This window comes from Sarcophilus harrisii, chromosome 4 (genome assembly GCF_902635505.1).
Source record: "Sarcophilus harrisii chromosome 4, mSarHar1.11, whole genome shotgun sequence".
Classification (NCBI taxonomy): Eukaryota; Metazoa; Chordata; class Mammalia; order Dasyuromorphia; family Dasyuridae; genus Sarcophilus; species Sarcophilus harrisii.
In genome coordinates, this window is record NC_045429.1 from 255927551 (window position 1) to 255946761 (window position 19211).

The window sequence follows — 19211 nt, forward strand, 5'->3', positions numbered from 1 at the left end:
TGAAGAACTCAATATCTTTTTTATTCAAATTATTTTGTTTAAATGCCCTTTTACTAGATTGTAAGTTCCTTGAGGGTAGGGACTTTGTCTTATCTAATCATCTTTTCTCTCATATCTAACAAAATGTCCTTTGTGTAGTTGGCAATTCACAAATGTTTATTACAGTTAAAATTATAAGATCACAATCATAGAATTTAAAAAGATAATGATTGGAATGAAATTCAACTTGACTTCAAAACATTAAAGGACACAAGTTAGGTGGCACACTTGACCTGGAGCTGGGAAGAACTTAGTTCAACTCTGCATAGACTTACTAGCTGTGTGACCCTGCAAGTCTTTTTACTTCTGTTTCCCTCAGTTTGCTAGTGTGTAAAGTGGGGGTAATATAGCACAAATCAAAATAAAATGTTGATGTGAGGATCAAATGAGGTAATATTGTAAAGCACTTAACACAATGCCTGGAACATAACAACCACTATAGAAATATTAGCTTTTAGTTACTGTTACTTAAGCACAAAACTGCCAGTCCTGGCTTGATGGTTAATCTTTGATCACCCAGCCAGCCTGATACCCATGAGAACTCATTGTTATCATTACTGTTCTGTCAAGATGCCATATAACAAATTTTTTTTTTAAATCATAACATGATCAGGATAAACCTTCCTGGTACTTTACAGCATCACTTCAAAAGCTTATTCCATACAGGAAATATTAAATCTTCCCAATTTTTGATTGTAGATCCTCTGAGAGCAGCTCTATATTCTGTTTCTCAGCCTCAGAACTAAAACTGTTTTGAAGAGAAGTGGTGGCTAGTGAATAAAAGAGTATATTAGGAGTTGAGGCACAGGTTCTGATGACAGACAAAGGACTATCTGTGTGAAGTGTCTGTCTGGCACTCTTGGTGAAAGGATAGAGGATACAGGAGTTGTGGGAATAGTTACTATAAAATCTAGTGGCTCATATTATTTATTAAAATACACCAAAGCTACAAAAAGAAAAAAAAACATTCACTAGACTGAAAGTGGCATTTTATTCAAGTAGAAAACAACAATATGAACAACCTTGGGGAGCTAGGGATTTTGTAAATGAAGCAAAGAATAGGCCATATCAGAGGAGTATAAGAGACTAAGGTAAAAATCTATACAATTACTTTTACCATTTCCCCCCAGTGAAATGTAAAGATTAAAATTACCCTTGTGATCTCTCTCTCTGTCAATAACTATAAAGTGCTTGTAAAATGCACTTAAAAGTGGATACATGGAATCTATTAAGACAACCATGGATGTCACTTTATTCAAATCATTACATTTGCAAGAGCACAGAATCCCAAAGGAATAATCTTTCTTATTGCAAAGGCAAGTTGGATTAAACAGCAATGAGTTTTGTTTGTTCCAATTAAAAGTCGACACTCATGCAAAACTGCTACACTATGAATAAGGCATTGTGGTTCAGTATTAGCTGAAGTTTAATAATGAAAAACAAACTCTTTAGTGGAATGATTTATTAGGAAGGGAAAGAAGCATCATTCAGGTGATCTGAATGGAGGGAGCCCCCATCAGCAGTGATGTCTTCCATCTTGAATTCATCTGGATCTTGAGAAAATAGGTCAGTATCCTCATCTGAAGTGGAAGGGCGAGTTAGGATGATTCGAGGTATCTAAGGGAGAACATGAAAAGTTGTTGACAAAAGAGATATGTGTACCTTTTTAAATAAGAAAACATAAAAATTGATTTGAATGACAAGAGAAAACATAAAGCATGTGAATAACAGAGCTAAGGCAATTAAAAGATATCACAGATATAAATGTTGAGACTGAGACAAAAGATTGAAACAGCAGACTGGAAAAGGAAAAGTTGTCTAATAAGCTGTGGTAAACTATCAATAAAAGAATGAAGTCATTGTTTGGCCTTGTTTGAAATTGGAACAGTAATTCTTTATGACAATTCCTATTACTTTATATTTCATATGACCTTAAAAGTTGCAGGAAAAAAATATTACCTGAATAGGAAAAGGGCCACTTTGAAATTGATATTATTTCTTTGGTCTGTTAAATGGAAGAATAACATAAGGATGCCCTGTGCCAAAACAATTTTTTTTCTTTTAACTATGCTCTTCAACTGATACTGAAGTGAAATCACTTGCAAAATAGTTTAATCAAAATACCAAAATGCTAATTGATGAATGTGTTATTTGCAAGCATCATTCAGTAAGCAGATTTCATCTATGTGAAATTCTTGCTAATTTTATGTTATGAAATACAGATGAGAAGCAAAAGAAGCCAAAGGGCAGATATTCAAATTCCTGCCAACAAGCCTCTGAGTTTAGCTACTCTCATTATTATATATCACCAAAGCTCCTCCTTGAGATGAAAAATTCATTGCCCTAAAAACCCCAAGCTGATGGTTTTAAAATTGAAAGAAAAAAATAGAAACCATAAGATTTCATTCAGAAAGTAGTCACCATACACCAGCTTTACTACATTTATAATTTAATTTGTTAAGATTTTGTGCACAAAAAGATCCAGAGCAGAATGAGGCCTTTGAAATCATTCAATCTAACTGCTTAGTTTTATGAGTGAGGAAACTCAACACTACAAGAGATAAAGACCCTTGCCCTAGCCCATTCAAGGAAGATACAATATAGGGTTTGAAATTAGCCACTCTCTATATAAATTGTGATCCTATAATCCCATGAGCTCAAATAGTATATTATTTTCTATATAACACCAGTGAAGTCTTTCATAATGGCAGTCCAAAATCACAATATTAGGACTAGAAAGTGCAAGCTGAGTCAAGACAACAAGTCTAATTGACTTCCTAATTGATCCTCCTATATCATCTCTCACAAATCCAGATCATCTTCAAGGACACTTTCAAGGTCTCTCTTAAGAATTTTAAAATTAATTGTATGACATGAGAGACACTGAAACAAAACTATCCTGCATGGCATGCCCTCTTTTTTATTATAGCTTTTTATTTACAAGATATATGCATGAGTAATTTTTCAACATTGACCCTTGCAAAACCTTCTGTTCCAACTTTTCCTCTCCTTCCCCCCACCCTCTCCCCTAGATGGCAGGTAGTCCTATACATGTTAAATATGTTAAAAGTATGTGTTAAATACAATATATGTATGCATATTTATACAGTTATCTGGCTGTGTATGAGAAAGATAGGATCTAAAAAGGTTAAAAAAAAAAAACCTGAGAAGGAAAACAAAAATATAAGCAAACAATAACAGTAAGAGTAGAAATGTTATCTGGAGTCCACACTCATTTCCCACAGTTCTCTCTCGGGGTATAGCTGATTCTCTTCATTACTGAACAATTGGAACTGGTTTGGATTATCTCATTGTTGAAGAGAGCCACATCATCAGAATTGATCATCATATAGTATTGTTGTTGAAGTGTATAATGATCTCCTGGTTCTGCTCATTTCAGTCAGTATCAGTTCATGTAAATCTCTCCAGACCTCTCTGAAATCATCCTGCTGGTCATTTCTTACAGAACAATAATATTCCATAACATCTATATATCATAATTTATTCAGCCATTCTCCAACTGATGATAATCTACTCAGTTTTCAGTTTCTGACTATTACAAAGAGGGTTGCCACACACATTTTTGTACATGTGGGTCCCTTTCCTTTCTTTAAGATCTCTTTGGGATATAAGCCCAATAGTAACATTGCTGGATCAAAGGGCATGCACAATTTGATAACTTTTTGGGCATAGTTCCAGATTGCTCTCCAGAATGGTTGGATTCGTTCACAACTCCACCACCAATGTATCAATGTCCCAGTTTTCCCACATCCCCTCCAACATTCGTCATTATCTTTTCCTGTCATCTTAGCCAATTTGAGAGGTATATAGTGGTATCTCAAAGTTGTCTAAATTTGCATTTCTCTGATTAATGGAGCCTTTTCATATGACTAGAAATAGTTTCAATTTCTTCATTGGAAAATTGTTTGTTCATATCCTGGCATGCCCTCTCAAGAAAAGGTGCTATGCTCTTATGATTAAAGCAGGATTGAATTAGACTCTTTTATTTAGCTTTAAAGTCCTTTCACCAGCCCAACTCCAATTTACCTTTCCAATCACATTACACATTACTTTCCCTCTTACACTCTCCAATCCAACCAAATTGGTCTTTCTTTCTTCTTTATATACAACATTCAATGTCCCATCTCCTTATGTTTGCACTGGCCATTCCTCACACCAGGAATGCATTTCCTCTTGATTTTTGCCTCATAAAGTCCTTTTTCTTTCAAAAAACCAGCTCAATGTCTACGGGCAAAGTAAATTGAAAGTTTGTTTGACATCAGTTTTGTACTTCTACAAGTAAACTGAGTTGAGGAATAGACTAGAACAACAGGACTACAGCAGATATTTCTAGATGAAGGGAGATACCTATTTTTTCCCTTTGTGTCTTTATCTGTAAGGTCTACTTGTCAAAGGGAACTGCCCTCTTGGATTTTGTCAGTGTGTCAAAAAGGATTTTCCACCTCACTTATGAGTGTTTTAATTCTTTGTAAGAAAAAATAAGAATAGAATATGAGTCAAGTAATTATTCCTCTTCTCTGTCACCTATCATCATCATTCTATTCACACAGGTGGCAGTCCTATCTCTTCTGTGCTCTCTCGCATGCCCCCAAAAATGGCTAAACAAGACAATTTGACTATCCAAGGCATGTATTGGCAGCTTTAGTTCATTCTGCATTTTATTGTTCCAGGCACCATTTTTATAGGGCCATGTTCCTCTTCTCTGCTTATCCACAGGCACTTGGCTTTTCTTCCATCTTCTGTACATGTCTTTTTATCAGAGGTTCATAATCTGAGTTCCCTCTGGAACTACATGAGTCTTTTTAAGCAGTTAGTTCCCCTTTTCTTCTAATTGGAGTGACCTTTCTTTTTGTCTTCTATTCCTGAATGGGAAAAAAAAGCTTTCAATCTTTCTTGAACTTATCTCACTAAAGAATTTCAAGCTGTTGAATCCTTTCTTATCTTTGCCCTGAACACATTGAAATCCATTTCTCCAAAATTTAAAATACATGCTATACAATGCCTAGCTTTCATTTATCAAAATATCAAGATGGCAGGGCAAAATTAGCAACCCAACCAAACTCTCCCACCATTTAAAACAATTCCTCAAATCAATTTTGGTGTAACAGAACCAACAATAGGTCAGAGTAAGACATCCTTCCAGTTGAAGACAATTTAGAGATTAGCAGGAAAGATCTGGGACACTGGGGTGGCTACCACCTTAGAATGAACATAGTTGCAAGACTAGCAGTGTGCCTTGGGGGCAACCATGACAGCAGCTTCAGAAGCTCTCATCCTAGAGATGGTAAGAGAACTGAACAACTGGTCAGAAAAAGATTTTAAGAAGACTTTTTGCTCACACTGGGTACAGCTGTCACTAATAGACAATTCTATTGCCTGTAAGCAATTCTGGATCACTGTTCCAAGGCAGAGGAAAGTGTTTGTAGTGCGGTCACGAAGGAATAAGAGTCCTGGTCCCAGGTCCAAAGGCAAAAGGAACACTAGGATTGACAACTTCAGGAGAATAGAGATCCTTCCAGGAAAAGAACAAGAGCACAGACAAAGGAGAGCTGTGACCACACACCTCCCAGGATAACATCATCTTGGAAGCACCAAAAATTTAGAGACCCCCAGAATTAGCTCTAAAAACAGTAGCATGAAATAGCCTGAAACTTGGGACAAGGCCTACTGGCCCTGAGGTGAGTAGAGTCCAACTGTAATATAAATTCAAAATCAAGAAATAGGTTGGAAAGTGAATGAACAACACAAAAAGAACTTGAACATTAAAAACTACTACAGTGATGGAGAAGATCAAGACATAAACTCAGAAGACAATAATATGAAAACAGCTAAAAAATAAAGCTTTCAAAACAAAATGGCAAAGTAAAAATTGGGGAAAGAAATGAGAACAATGTAAGAAAATTATGAAAAGAGAATTAACAGCTTGGTAAAAAACAAAAATATACTGATAAAAAAAACACTTTAAAAACTAGAATTTGCTTAATGGTAAAAGAGACACAAAATTTCATTAAGGGAAAAAAACTCCTTAAAAAGCAGAATTGTAAAAATTTAAATAAAAAAAAAAAAGAATTTGCCAAACAGAAATGGAGGTACAAAGGGTCATTGAAGAAAATAATTCCTTAAAAATTAGAGCTAAATAAGTGGAAGCTAAATGACTATGTAAAACATCAGAAAACAATAAAACAAAGTCAAAAAATGGAAGAAAAAATGTGAACTATATCATCAGAAAAACAACTAACCTGGAAAATAGATGAAGAGATAATTTAACAACTATTGGACTACTAAAAACCATGATCCCAAAAAGAGCTAAGACAATATATTTTAACAAATTATTAAGGAAAATTGCTCTAACTTAGATTCAGAGGGTAATATAGAAATTGAAAGGAAACCAATAGGAGAATGGATTAGAAAACAGAATCCAACAATATGTTGTTTACTCTTAAAATAAAAATGCCCTAGGAAAAAAAAAGACACACACAGAATTAAAAATAAAAATGTTTCCATTGAAGTTTTTGAAAAAGGAATAATAATCATTATCTCAGACAAAGTAAAAATAAAAATAGACCTAACTTAAAAAGATAATAAAAGAAATTACTTTTTGATAAAAGTTGCCATGGATAATGAATTTATACAAAATTTTTATTTATACAAAATTTATAACAAGTTTCTCTGATAAAGTCCTCATTTCTCAAATACATAAGGAACTGAGTCAAATTTCTAAAAGTAAGAGTCATTTTCCAATTGATAAATGCTCAAAAGATATGAATTAGCAGTTTTCAGAAGAAGAAATCAAAGCTACTTATACATCACACAAAAAAAAGCTCTAAATCACTATTGATTAGAGAAAGTCAAATTAAAACAATTCTGCCTCCACCTATCAAAAATGACATTGTTATTTGTCCTTCATTCTCAAGGAGGACCAGTGATCCTACTCAGAAATCACAAATGCTAGAGGAATGAGGATAAATAGTTATACTAATGAACTGTAGGTATAGTTATAAACTGATTCAATTATTCTGAAGAACAATTTGCTCAAATTTACCTGTGAGCACTCTCCAATCCAGCAATAATAGATCTGTATCCCAAAAACATCAAAGAAGGAGGACATATATGTACAAAAATATTTATAGCAGCTCTTTTGGTGATCGTAAAGAATAAAAAAACAAGGGAACACATCAATTGAGAAACAGCTAAATAAGCTCTGGCATATGATTGTGATAGAGTATCATTATGTTATAAGAGATGATGAAAAAAAATAGCAAAACTTCTATAAAGTCATACACTGTGATGTGAAAAGAACCAGGAAATCATCATGCACAGTAATAGCAATCTTATAAGGATGATCAATTGTGAAAAACTTGGCTATTCTAATTAATACAATAATCCAAGACAATTTCAAAGGACTCATGATGAAAAATATATATATATGCTATTCGTCTCCAGAGAGAGAAGTAAACTGAGTGCAAATTGAAGTATAATTTTTTTGCTGTCTTTACTTTTTAACTTTTTCTTTGCTAATATGGGTAATAGAGAAATATGTTTTGCATGACTTGACAGGCATAATTGATATCATTTTATTTGACTTCTCAGTAGATAGGGGAGTGGTGGGAGAGAAAGAGAATTTTCAATTCTAAAAATTTTTAAAGAATGATAAAAAAAAAAATTTTAAACCATGATGGACTATTGGTCACTTGGCCACAAAGTTTCTATTGTTTTTGTCAACTAGTTTCTCTTGTTAGTTATAATCAGTTCTAGACTTACAGTTCCTCAGCTCACTTCCTCTACTTTTTGAAGAATGAAATTAAAATTATCATAAATGTTTCTTGACCCTCTACTACCAAAACTGATTTTCTAGATTGTTGATGTCAAGCCTTACTCTGCCTCTGTTCCCTTCATTATTTAATGCCTCTTGGCCAGCTGAAGAATATGGATTTTCTTTTTATTCATCTGCATTTGAAAACAAATGAAGATAAATGGGACTAATCTAAGTAAACTGAGAAGTCTTTTAAGTTTATCAGGTGTGAATCAAAGATCTGGAGCTAAAAGAGACCTTAATCATTTAGTTCAAACCCTAACCTCTCATTTTACAAATGAAGAAACCAAGACCCAAAGGAGTAAAATGATTTGTATAATATCACATAGGTAATAAATTGGCAGAGTCAGGATTTTAATGGAGGCCCTCTGATTTCTAATCCAATGTTCTATTATTCCATGATACCCACCAGCCTTCCTGTTCTGAATCCTTCATCTGTTCTGTGGCACCTCTTTCTGCTCTGCCAGGCTTTCCATATGGTCCTCTTATGTATCACTCTCCCACTATAAAAGTAGGGAAGGATTTGATAGAATCACATAACAGATGGCCCTGACCACCAGTGACAAGTTTACCTGTCAGGATTTAAAGAGGGACTGTGCTTCCTAACTTCAGGCATGGGACTGGGGCACAGCATGCAGTTTTGAAGATGATGAAGTAGAGGATATAATTTAGGTGAGCAAGCATGGAAAGATTGTTTCATACTATGAATGTTAAACTTATGACTGCCCAGGGGAGCTCTACTGAAGAATTTCAAAGCATGCTCTTTTAGCACTTGAGACATGGTGGGGATACACTAAAGATGAATAGAGTTTTAGATTAGGAGTAGAAACCAATGATGGACTAATCTAGAGCTTAGTCCAATTCTTAGTACAATGTAAGCTCTCAACAATACTATTTGGCTGACTAAGTAACTGGTTGACTAAGCAAAAGGGGAAAAAATGCTTCCTTGTGTGTTCTGTATTTCTCACCCTAGACTCCTTTTCCATTTTTGGAAAACAAAGTGACCTGGCACTGGAAGATAACAATATGACCATATGAATGGAGATATGAGAGACTGACTAGTCCTTATTGATAATCATGTTTTGACATGCTTTTATTACTTTGGCCAAATATTCATCTAACTATGTATGTGTTTCTGTTCAATAGTTTCAGTTCTTTCCAATTCTTCATGATCCCACTTGGGGTTTCTTGGCAGAGATACTAGCCTGGTTTGCCATTTCCTTTTCCAGATTATTTTTTAGATGAGCAAACTGAGACAAACAGGGTGGAATGACTTGCCAGGGTCATACACCTAGTAAGGTCTAAGGCCAGATTTTAACACAAGATGTGTCCTCCTAATTTCAGACCCTAGTTGCTTTCAATTGTGCATGTAAACTGAAGGAATTAATAAACACATTTAAGAAAGAAATAAAGGGGAGACGTTCCCCTGGTTAGATAGAAATTAAGATCAAGATATGATTGATTTGATCAGATATTGATCAAATATAAACTTTGGGAGGAAAAACTCTTTTTAGACTAATAAAATAAGCATCATCACTATGTGAAGCAACTAAGGCAAGAAAGGCAGTCAGCTCTCTGAGTCTGACAAAAAAAAAATCAATAAAGAACAGCAATGCAGCCCAAATGAAAATGAGCTGGAAAAGGAAATGGGAAAACCACCCAGGTATCTTTGCCAAGAAAACCCCAAAAGGGGTCACCGAAAGTTGGATATGATGGAAAGGAATAAAGAATAGAATAATAGACTCTGACCCTAGAGTCAGGAAAAGCTGAGTTTAGATACTTAACTAGCTGTGTGACAGATCAGGTCCCTTAACATATCTGCCTCAGTTTCCACAACTGTAAATAATAATAGCACCTACAGATGGTTATAAACATCAAATAAGGATAATGTTTATTGAAGTATCTGGCAAATAATAAGCCCATTATAAATGATTATTTCCTTCCATTAAACATTTTTGAGGTTATTATGGCTTTTTGCTCACATATGACATCCTATACATATTTTCAATACTTGGTTACCATGGAGAGAATCACAAACACCTGAAAAATATCTCCTAAAAAACATCCCTTATAGAGAAAAGAATTGGGACTTCTTTGCAGTTTCTTAATAAAGACTTAGAACATCTGGGTAAGGCATCTTGTGAAAAAGACTGAGACCTAATTGAAGTTTTATCTCAAAATGAGAACATTCTCAATGGGCCTTTCAAAATCCTAAGTAGCAACACTCAGGATGGAAATAAGTATATGAGAACAAATCGAAACCTCTACACATTGTCCTGATTGTCTCCATTTTTTTTAGAAGAACCATTAGCAGCCTGCATCTGAGGGAACGGATAAATTTTTTTTTTTTAATTCACCACCATGTGAAGAAGAGAAAATGAACAGTAATGCATGAATTAAGTATTTTTTGTTGTTTTGTTTTGTTGTTGTTGTTGTTGTTTTTAAAGGCAGTTGAAACGTAATATGGGATTAAATAGAACAAAGATCCCTAACTGAAGTACTATGAGGCTAGAGAAGAGAAAGGGAAAACAGGATCTGGTAAAAACTATTAAAGAGCCATGGGCAAATAAAGACAATTATTAAAAAAAAAAAAAACTCTTCCATAGGAAACAGGGACTAAAGGTAGACAGAAAATGAATAGATGGACAAATGAAAATAACAGAAAATTGAAACTATGAATAATAATAGCTATAATAGCCTGCACTTAACATAGAACTTTAAGGTTTTCAAAAACATTTTATAAACACTATCTCATTTGATCTTCACAAGAACCTTGGGAAATAGTTTCCATTATTATCATCCTCATTTTACAGATGAGAAAGCTGAGGAAACCAGAAAGTAAGTAACTTGCCCAGAGTTTACATAGTGTCTGACTGACACAGAAAGAAAAAATGTGGAATTTGCTACAATCAGCACCAATTATAATGGATTGCCCTCTGAATTTATAGTGCAGACAAAGTAAAAGAGTACTTCACCAAGACTTTCTTGTAAAATCACTCATTTAAATACTAATATAATAAATTCAGTTTATGAGACATTGGAGGAAGACCTAATGCTTAACAAGGGGAAATGTGCACACGACCAATTTAAAGGTACCTAAAGGACCTCTCTCTGTCTCTGTTTTTCTATTTCTGTCTCTATCTCCCTCTATCTAATGTCTCCCCTCCTTCCTCCCTCTGCCCCACCACTTTCTCTTCTTCTTTTCTTTTCTATCTCCTCTTTCTTCTCTGTACCTGTGACTCTTTCTCTCCTTCTCTTTGTCTATCATATTTTTAGCCTCTGTTGAACAGATTAGAACTCAAGATTCTTGTAACTTGAAAAGAATTCTTATTTTTCACTTACAGGAAAAAGTTTGGCAGCAGTGATGGAGAGCTGGCCTCTGAATCAGAAATATCTCTAGCTCTATGATTCTGAAAGCAATTTACTCAATCTCTCAGTATCTCCCAGGCAATAGCCAAAGACTCTAAATTGCAAAGCAGGTGCCAACCTTCATTGGTATAGAGGTTTCCTCCCTGGGAATTCTCTCCACAGATAAAACAATGCAATCCAAAAAAAATCATTGTAAAGGTAGTCTAGAGTTGTAGAAAGAAAGCTGGATTTGAAGTCAGAAGAACTAGGTATGTGCCCTGGCTCTAAAAATTTCTTAAATATGTGAACTTTGGCAAAACACTCCCATCTCTGAACCTGTTTCCTTATTTTTATGTAACTTTTATCCCAAGGCTCCTTGGTATGGGATTCTCTCCTCATTGGTGGAGATAAATACCTTCTTCTGTATGAAGAGCAGGGTAGAGTTGTTCCTTTACACAGGGCAGGACATTCATTTGCACCAATAAGGAGAGAATCCCATATCAATTGGCCTTGGGTCCTAAACACAAAGGCACAAAGCTGCCTTCTCTCCTCCTTCTACTTCTCTACCTCTCAAAGTTGTTCTGAAGCAAAAATGAGATTATGTACCATCATTTTCCTTTTGGTTATGCTTTCTACTTGAGGACCATAGAATGCCACAATTGCTAAAGAATTAAAGGAAATGGAGTTGTACATGATTGATATGAATTACCATAAGTAACTTGAGCAAGAGAGATTTAAAGGATCAGAAAGGTGTTTAATTAGAAAAGGTGGTTCAGTTACATGGCTAGCTAGAGCAACAGATCTCTGATAGACAATCTAACTACTTCTTGGCACCCAAATAATTTCAAGAGACTTAAAGGAAGGTCCTCAGCATATTGAATGGACCCCTCTTCAGGATTTACAACATGAGTTATACCAGATGAGAGGATGAATTTCTCTGGGTATGCCATGAAATCATCATCCCCCTTTCCCAGCTACCCCTCTGACTGTGGAAACACAGAGCAGCCTTCTCCATGGGCTGGAGAAGTAAAACAAGAAGAAAAAAGGAAGAAGGGAAGCAGAGGAATTCCCAGGCCCAGGGAATGAGCCTAGGCTCCTGCCCAGGAGGCCTTCTTTGTTTCCAATTTAAACATCCAATATTCTGTGATTATACCCAGGGAAAAAAAACTGTTTCATGAGAAAAAAAATTGAAAATCACAGGAGTATACTATAACCTTAATTACAGTAATACTGTTATATTACTTCCCAGTCCTAGAAACAATTAACTCCCACTGATAATCAATTTTCTTAAAGACAATGGTTCTCATTAAAATTTCCAGAACTCAAATGCATGCTTTTGATAACACATTCAAATATATATTTCTGTATTTTAAAATATGATGTTTTCTTCTCTGACAGAGGTTCTTTCAATAAGAAACTTGATTAAAAACAAGATACTCTCCAGACCTCCATGTCTCTGCCTTCTTGTCTTTCTGTCTCTCTTTATCTCTCTCATACACATACTCTCCCTATCTCTCACCATTGTCTTTAATTCTCTTTTTCTCTCTCATACTCTTTAATTCTTTCTAACTCTCTCTCTCTCTCTCTCTCTCTCTCTCTCTCTCACACACACACACACACACACACACACACACACACACACACACACACATATTCATTCCCTGTGCTACCTAAATATTATATTGAAACTAACTCTAAACATTTTTTGTACTATATCACTGAGGCCCTAGAAATAGAAGTCTGTCAGTCAAACTCAGATTATTCGCTATGACCAATCTCAAGCCTAGAGAACAAATTATGAAACACATTTTCCTCTACATGAAGGAGAGATGGGAAAAATATGGGAATAATGTTTAATACACTGTCAGTATGAGTTCTTTTCTCATCCTATTATGTGTTTTCTCCTTAGTTAATTTCTTGAAAACATAGACAGTTTTATTTTTCTGTTTCTAAACCCAATCCTTAGCATTCTACAAATGCCTTTTTGTTTATTCATTCAATTTTGCTTGATTTGTTTTGGTTTTGGTTGTTATATGAGTGGCTTAAATAGGAGTGGGATTTTATTGGGAAGTAATCATATGCATTGGGAAATAAATAATAAAAATAAATAATAAAAACCATTAATAAGTATTACTACATGTATAATAACATTTTAATCATTAAGGCCAGAAATCATTCAACTCCCACAGATTTCCCCCTTTTGTATTGCTGTTTTCCTATCTCTTAACCCAGCTCATTTCTTTCCAATTAATTACAAACTATTCTCTCTCAATATGATAAGTGATTAAAATGTCTGCTAGATAGTCCTAACCATATCCAACAACAACAGCATCAATGTCTCCAGTTCCAAGCCAGTACTATCTGACTAGGCAGACTATTGTAGTCACTGAGCAGAGATATATATATGAGCATATATTTCAATAATCTAGGGCACAAAAGATTATTGCAATGCCAAACTCAGGGCACAGACTGCTTGCTGGGTCTTAGCTCTTAGAAACAGCTCCAAAATATTGTGAATAGATAGATAGATAGAGGGATGGGTGAATTAGACATAAGTATATGTACACATACATATTTTTATATATAATATTATATTATTACATTATTGGTCAAAATGCACTGTCATCTACTGAAGCACACATTTTTCTTCCTAAATTCCCAAATGTATAGGCCACCACTCTAAGTTTGTAACCGCATCATACTTGATTCTTCCCTCTCCAGCCATCATTCATCACATCTTGAAGTTTCTACCTCAATATTTCTCTTTTGTCACTTCTCCCTCTACTCACACAGCCATTACTTTAAACCATTTCAGTGTTCTCCTAATTGATTTTCATTGATCTTTCTTCACTATCCTCCTCCTTGACACAGCTGCCAAAGAAATTTTCCTCAAATGCAAATCTGACCATATCACCCTCTTACTTAATAAATTCCAATGGCTCCCTATTGCCTCTAGGATCAATTATAAATTTCCCTTAGACTTCAAGATCCTCCAGAAAAGAGATTGTTTTTGCCTGGGGTGTTTTTTGTTGCTTGTTTTGTTTTGTTGTTTTTCATCCTGGCATGTAGCATAGTTTCTAGAACATAGTAGATGATTAACAGATGCTAGTTGAGTGTTTAGCTTTTAATGACCTTCATAAATGTGGCAGGTAAAAATGACATTGAGACAAATTGGGCAAATTAACAATTTATTAAGAGTGACATATAACAATAAATAGCTCAAACTATACCCTCAGTGGGTCAGTGACTCTGAAGAAACTGAAAAGACCATGTTTATCGAGATCCCTAAAGAAAGATGGGGGTGGTCACAGGTCAGTAGAAAAAACATTACAAATAGCTGCAGCTGTAGAAAATGAGATAGTCTTTAGGTGTGGCTGATCATGCCCCTCTCTGATAACTAAGGTATGCCATTTGCTTTATGGTACTCAGCTTGCCTCTAATAATCAGGACCCCTCAGACTCCCCATTCCTATTCACATCCTTTGTCTCCTTCTTGGAGATTGAGTCACTCCTAATTAGTTGCAAACTACTGTGCTCAGTACCTATGCATAGTGAATAGCGTATAGTAAGCATTTGATAAATAGTTATGGATTGATTGATTAAGCATGCAAGTTGTTTAAATTTTTTTTTCTAATGGAAAAAATATAATGTAGTCTAAGTCCCAGCTTCTTAAACTGGTTCATAACCCCATATGGGCTCTCTTAACTGAATATGAATATGAATTACAACATTATGATTTATTATTAGTAAATGTTTGATTTGTATGCTATTTATATACATACTATATATCTCACATTACATAAAAATTTCTCAGCTAAAAATGGTCATGGAAAAAAGATTAAGAAGCCCTGGTCTAAGTTATAGTTTTATAAGGTATTTAAGCTTGAAAAAACCATAGAAGTCATTTGTTGCACCTTCACCTCTTTTTTTTTTAACTGAAGAAAATGAGATATAGAGAAATTTGAAGCCTTGGTCAAAATAATATTGTAAATTAGAGATGGAGTCAGGGTAGGAACCAGAGTGCAGTTTCTTTTTGAATCATCACACTGTGTAGGAGCCATTTGTCAATTCTATAAATTAAACATTTTATTTTGCTAGTCAGTCAACAAGCATTTATTAAGCACCTACTATGTATCAGATATCAATCTAAGCTTAGGGAAATAAAGAAAGGCAAAAGACAATCCCTGTGTCCTTAGTCTTCTATAGGAAGATTATATGTAAAAAGAAACTAAAATGAAGTACCCAACATAGGAGAGGGAAAGAAGGGCTGGAATGATGGAGTAATCCAGAGGAGTATTATTTATGGGAAATGAAAAGATGTTTGACCTAGGTGCCCACAAAATAGGTTCTAGAAGGAGTTCTCCTCTTTCTAATAAGAGGGAGGGTCTCCAAGGATAGAGAGTACTTCCCAGCATAAGTCATAGGGTTGAAGTGATTTTCCAAGATGAAATTTCTGAAACATAATAGAGAAGAGCATCCAAGTAGGAAATTAAGGAACAAGGGATCCACTTTTGAGGGAACCCCTAAAGTTGTCACCACTAAGAAATCTCCTTTTCATGCTAGGAAATTCTAAATTCATACTGCCTAGGTAATCCATCCTCTCCACAAGAGATTGGGTCACAAGGACATTATCTATTTACTCTCCTCCTGAGACCTATGAGTAAACATATACATATTGCTGGCATGGATAATCTGATGCAGAATGCTTGATATTCCACCACTGTTGAGATATTGCTGCCATCTCTTGGATAAGAAAAGCCTATTCTAAGTTCTCAGATCTTTGACCTCTACACACAGAAAGGGTGGTTCCTGAGACCTAATAATCAGGGTTGCCTTTATTCTCTTAAGAAGATTCCAGAAGGCCTTCCCTAAGATATAGAGGAGTAGTGCCTTCTAAAGCCCCAGACAAAAGTTCCTTGATCAACTCTCTCTCCTTATATTTTTCTTTCTTTGTGCCATGTAAAGACCTGAACAAATTATCTTTCTAGTGGAACTGTCAGGAGTAATTATATTATTCAGAGGGAAACAAGGCATTTAACCTTCACAATGGAATGATATTTAAGCAGTGAAGACCAGCTATTAGAGGAGATGAGAATTTGTGTGTGAGGTATGACTTGAAATCCCTATAAACAGCCTTTTCCCCAGTGTTCTGAGAAGTCAGGAAAAGACAGTTGCAGACCTGCTAGACTATGAAACTGGCCTATGATCCCCCAAATCAAAGGAATTCATCCTATTTGTTTTGCGGAGATCTCTGCCCTAATCATGGGAGTATCATGAAACCATAGATTTAGAATTGGGAGGGACCTCTGAGGTTATCTTATCCAAAGCTTCTTAAAATGTGAGTCACAACCTCATATGGGGTCACATAACTGAATGTAGGGTCATGAAAAATTTGGCAATAGTAAATGGTATCTTCTGCCAAGATTTAATTCTTTATGTAAAAATAAAGGAGAACATCCATCTCATTAATATGCAAATTTGCTGTTATCTTTAACAAATGGTAAAATTATATGTATACCAAAGAATTATTTTAAAATAAATTTCTTTGTGATTTATTATCAGTAAATATTTGATTTGTATACCTATTTTATATACCTATGTATCTGAGGTAGCAAGCAATTTCTTAGGCAAAAAGGGGTCACAAATGGAAAAGTTTAAGAAGCTCTGATCTACATTATATACTTCAACAACAGTATTATATGATGATCAATTCTGATGGACGTGGCCCTCTTCAGCAATGAGATGAACCAAATCAGTTCCAATAGATCAGTAAATGAATTGAACCAGCTACACCCAGAGAAAGAACTCTGGGAGATGACTATGAACCACTACATAGAATTCCCAATCCCTATATTTTTGTCCATTTGCATTTTTGATTTCCTTCACAGGTGAACTGTACACTATTTAAAAATCTGATTTTTTTTGTACAGCAAAATGACTGTATGGCCATGTATACATATATTGTATTTAACTTATACTTTAACATATTTAACATGTATTGGTCACCCTGCCATCGGGGGGAAGGGGTGGGGGGAAGGAGGAGAAAAGTTGGAACAAAAGGTTTTGTAATTGCCAATGCTGAAAAATTACCCATGCATATATCCTGTAAATAAAAAGCTATAATAATAAAAAAGAAGCTCTGATCTAATCCAACCTCCTAATTTTATAGATTTAAAAAAACTGAAGCCAAGAAGTTGAGAAAACTGATTATCATGCCATTGCATCAGCTTTGCTACTCATATCTCATTAATATCCACAGCCTCTCTCTGTCTAACTAGAGGCTAAATTGGAAGGGTGGGGGGAGGTTAGGAGAGACATAAAACAATTCTTGAAGACTCCATTTAAAAACGGATCAGAGCCCAGACTATCCTCATTTCCTACTTTTACTACTTTCTCTGTCCCCCCATTTTTCAGCTTCCTTTTGTGTTTTGTCTTTCTCTATTAAACTGTAAATTCTTGAAGAAAAGAATTACTTATCTTTTTTTCTTATTTGTATCTCCAGATCTTTATATAATTCCTGACACATAGTCCTTCTATTCTAATATGTTGTATTGTATTCTATTCTGTCATGTTGTGTTGTACTGTCTCTTGCCCAAAGATCACATAGATAATAAGTTAACAGAGTAAGAATTTCAATAGAAAACCCTGAATTCCAATCCAGTCCTCTTTCTATTGAGCTATGAGACAAAAGTCCTGGGGAAAAAGCACATTAAAGAAACTGTATTTGAATTTGCCCATGTGTTTGCAGATAACAGTTTTATCTATCAGGTTTGGGGCACACAGTGCCTAAAAAACAGTTATTAGCTTCTATTCAATGGCCTAAAATCTGGGACATGCTGCAATGCAAAGATTGCCTCAGTATAATCCCACAAACAATGAAGGAAAGACTAGAATAATGTCCTTTATTTTCCATACATTTAAATAGAAAGAAGACAAATGTGAATTCTTCTTGGTATTCAGTTCAGCAATCTAAAACAACCTTGGTATTTAGGTATTTAAAAAATGTTTTCTGGTTTCACAGAATGCCAGAGCCAGAAGGGCTGGCAGATATCACCTAACTCAACCTTAATTTAAAGATTAAAAACTGAGGGCCAGGAGTTAAGGGACTATTCAAGGTCATACAATTTGTCAAAAAAGCATTTATTAAGCCCTGACTATGTGACAGGAATTGTTAGGTTCTGGAGATACAAAAACATAAATTTTAAAAAAAAAAAAAAGTCCTGCTCTCAAGTACCTTATATTCTATAGAGAGAAGCAATATGAAAACATACAACTATATACAAAACAAGTCATAAGTTTTGCAATGCAATTTACATATATTATCTCAATCCTCAAAACAACACTATGAGCTATATGCTATTATTTTTAAAAGTAAAGAAACTTAGACTGAAAGAGGTTGCTTAAGGCTATATAATTGGTGTGAATCCAGATTTGAGCTAAGGTGTCCCTGACTCTAAATCCAGGGATCTAGGCCAGAAGCAACGAAGTACATAGCTATCAAAAGGCTACCTTGTAGCCTACAACAATCCCAAGTATAGCTGAACCGCATCAAAATGTAATTAGAAAACATTTAAGAAAGTAAAAAAAAATGCTATAAAACATAGAAAATGTTAATATGTGATTTTCTAAGGCAATATGTAACTCCCAAAGAGCTTTGTACATAGTTTAGTGATGCCCATTCCTATTTGAATTTGATACCACTATTCTAGTCACAAGAAAACACAAAATCTATAAAATAAGTATAGATAGATAGATAAATGAATGAACACAAAGTCATTGTGTTTATTTCCTTGGGAAGGAGTGCACTAGTGGCTGGGGGTTTCAGACATGCATGAAGAAGGGCTGGCACTTAAAAAAATGTTGATTGATTTGAATTAAGCTTTGAAGGGGCAGCTAGGTGATATAGTGAATAGAGTTCCAGTTCTGGAATCAAGAAGATTCATCTTCATAAATTCAAATCCAATTTCAGACACTTACTAGGTCTGTTACCC

The 19211-nt window shown here is 34.8% G+C and overlaps 1 protein-coding gene across 1 annotated transcript in view; it reads right to left on the bottom strand.

Annotated features, from left to right (window-relative positions):
* Positions 1-1503: 1503 nt before the first annotated feature.
* LOC111720634 overlaps positions 1504-19211 on the bottom strand; it is a 72913-nt gene continuing 55205 nt past the window's right edge. Inside the window, exons 6-7 of the mRNA XM_023503039.1 lie at positions 11188-11210; positions 1504-1656 (exon numbers count right to left, since the gene is read on the bottom strand). Coding sequence (XP_023358807.1) covers positions 1504-1656; positions 11188-11210 — 176 coding nt within the window. The remainder of the gene's footprint in view (positions 1657-11187; positions 11211-19211) is intronic.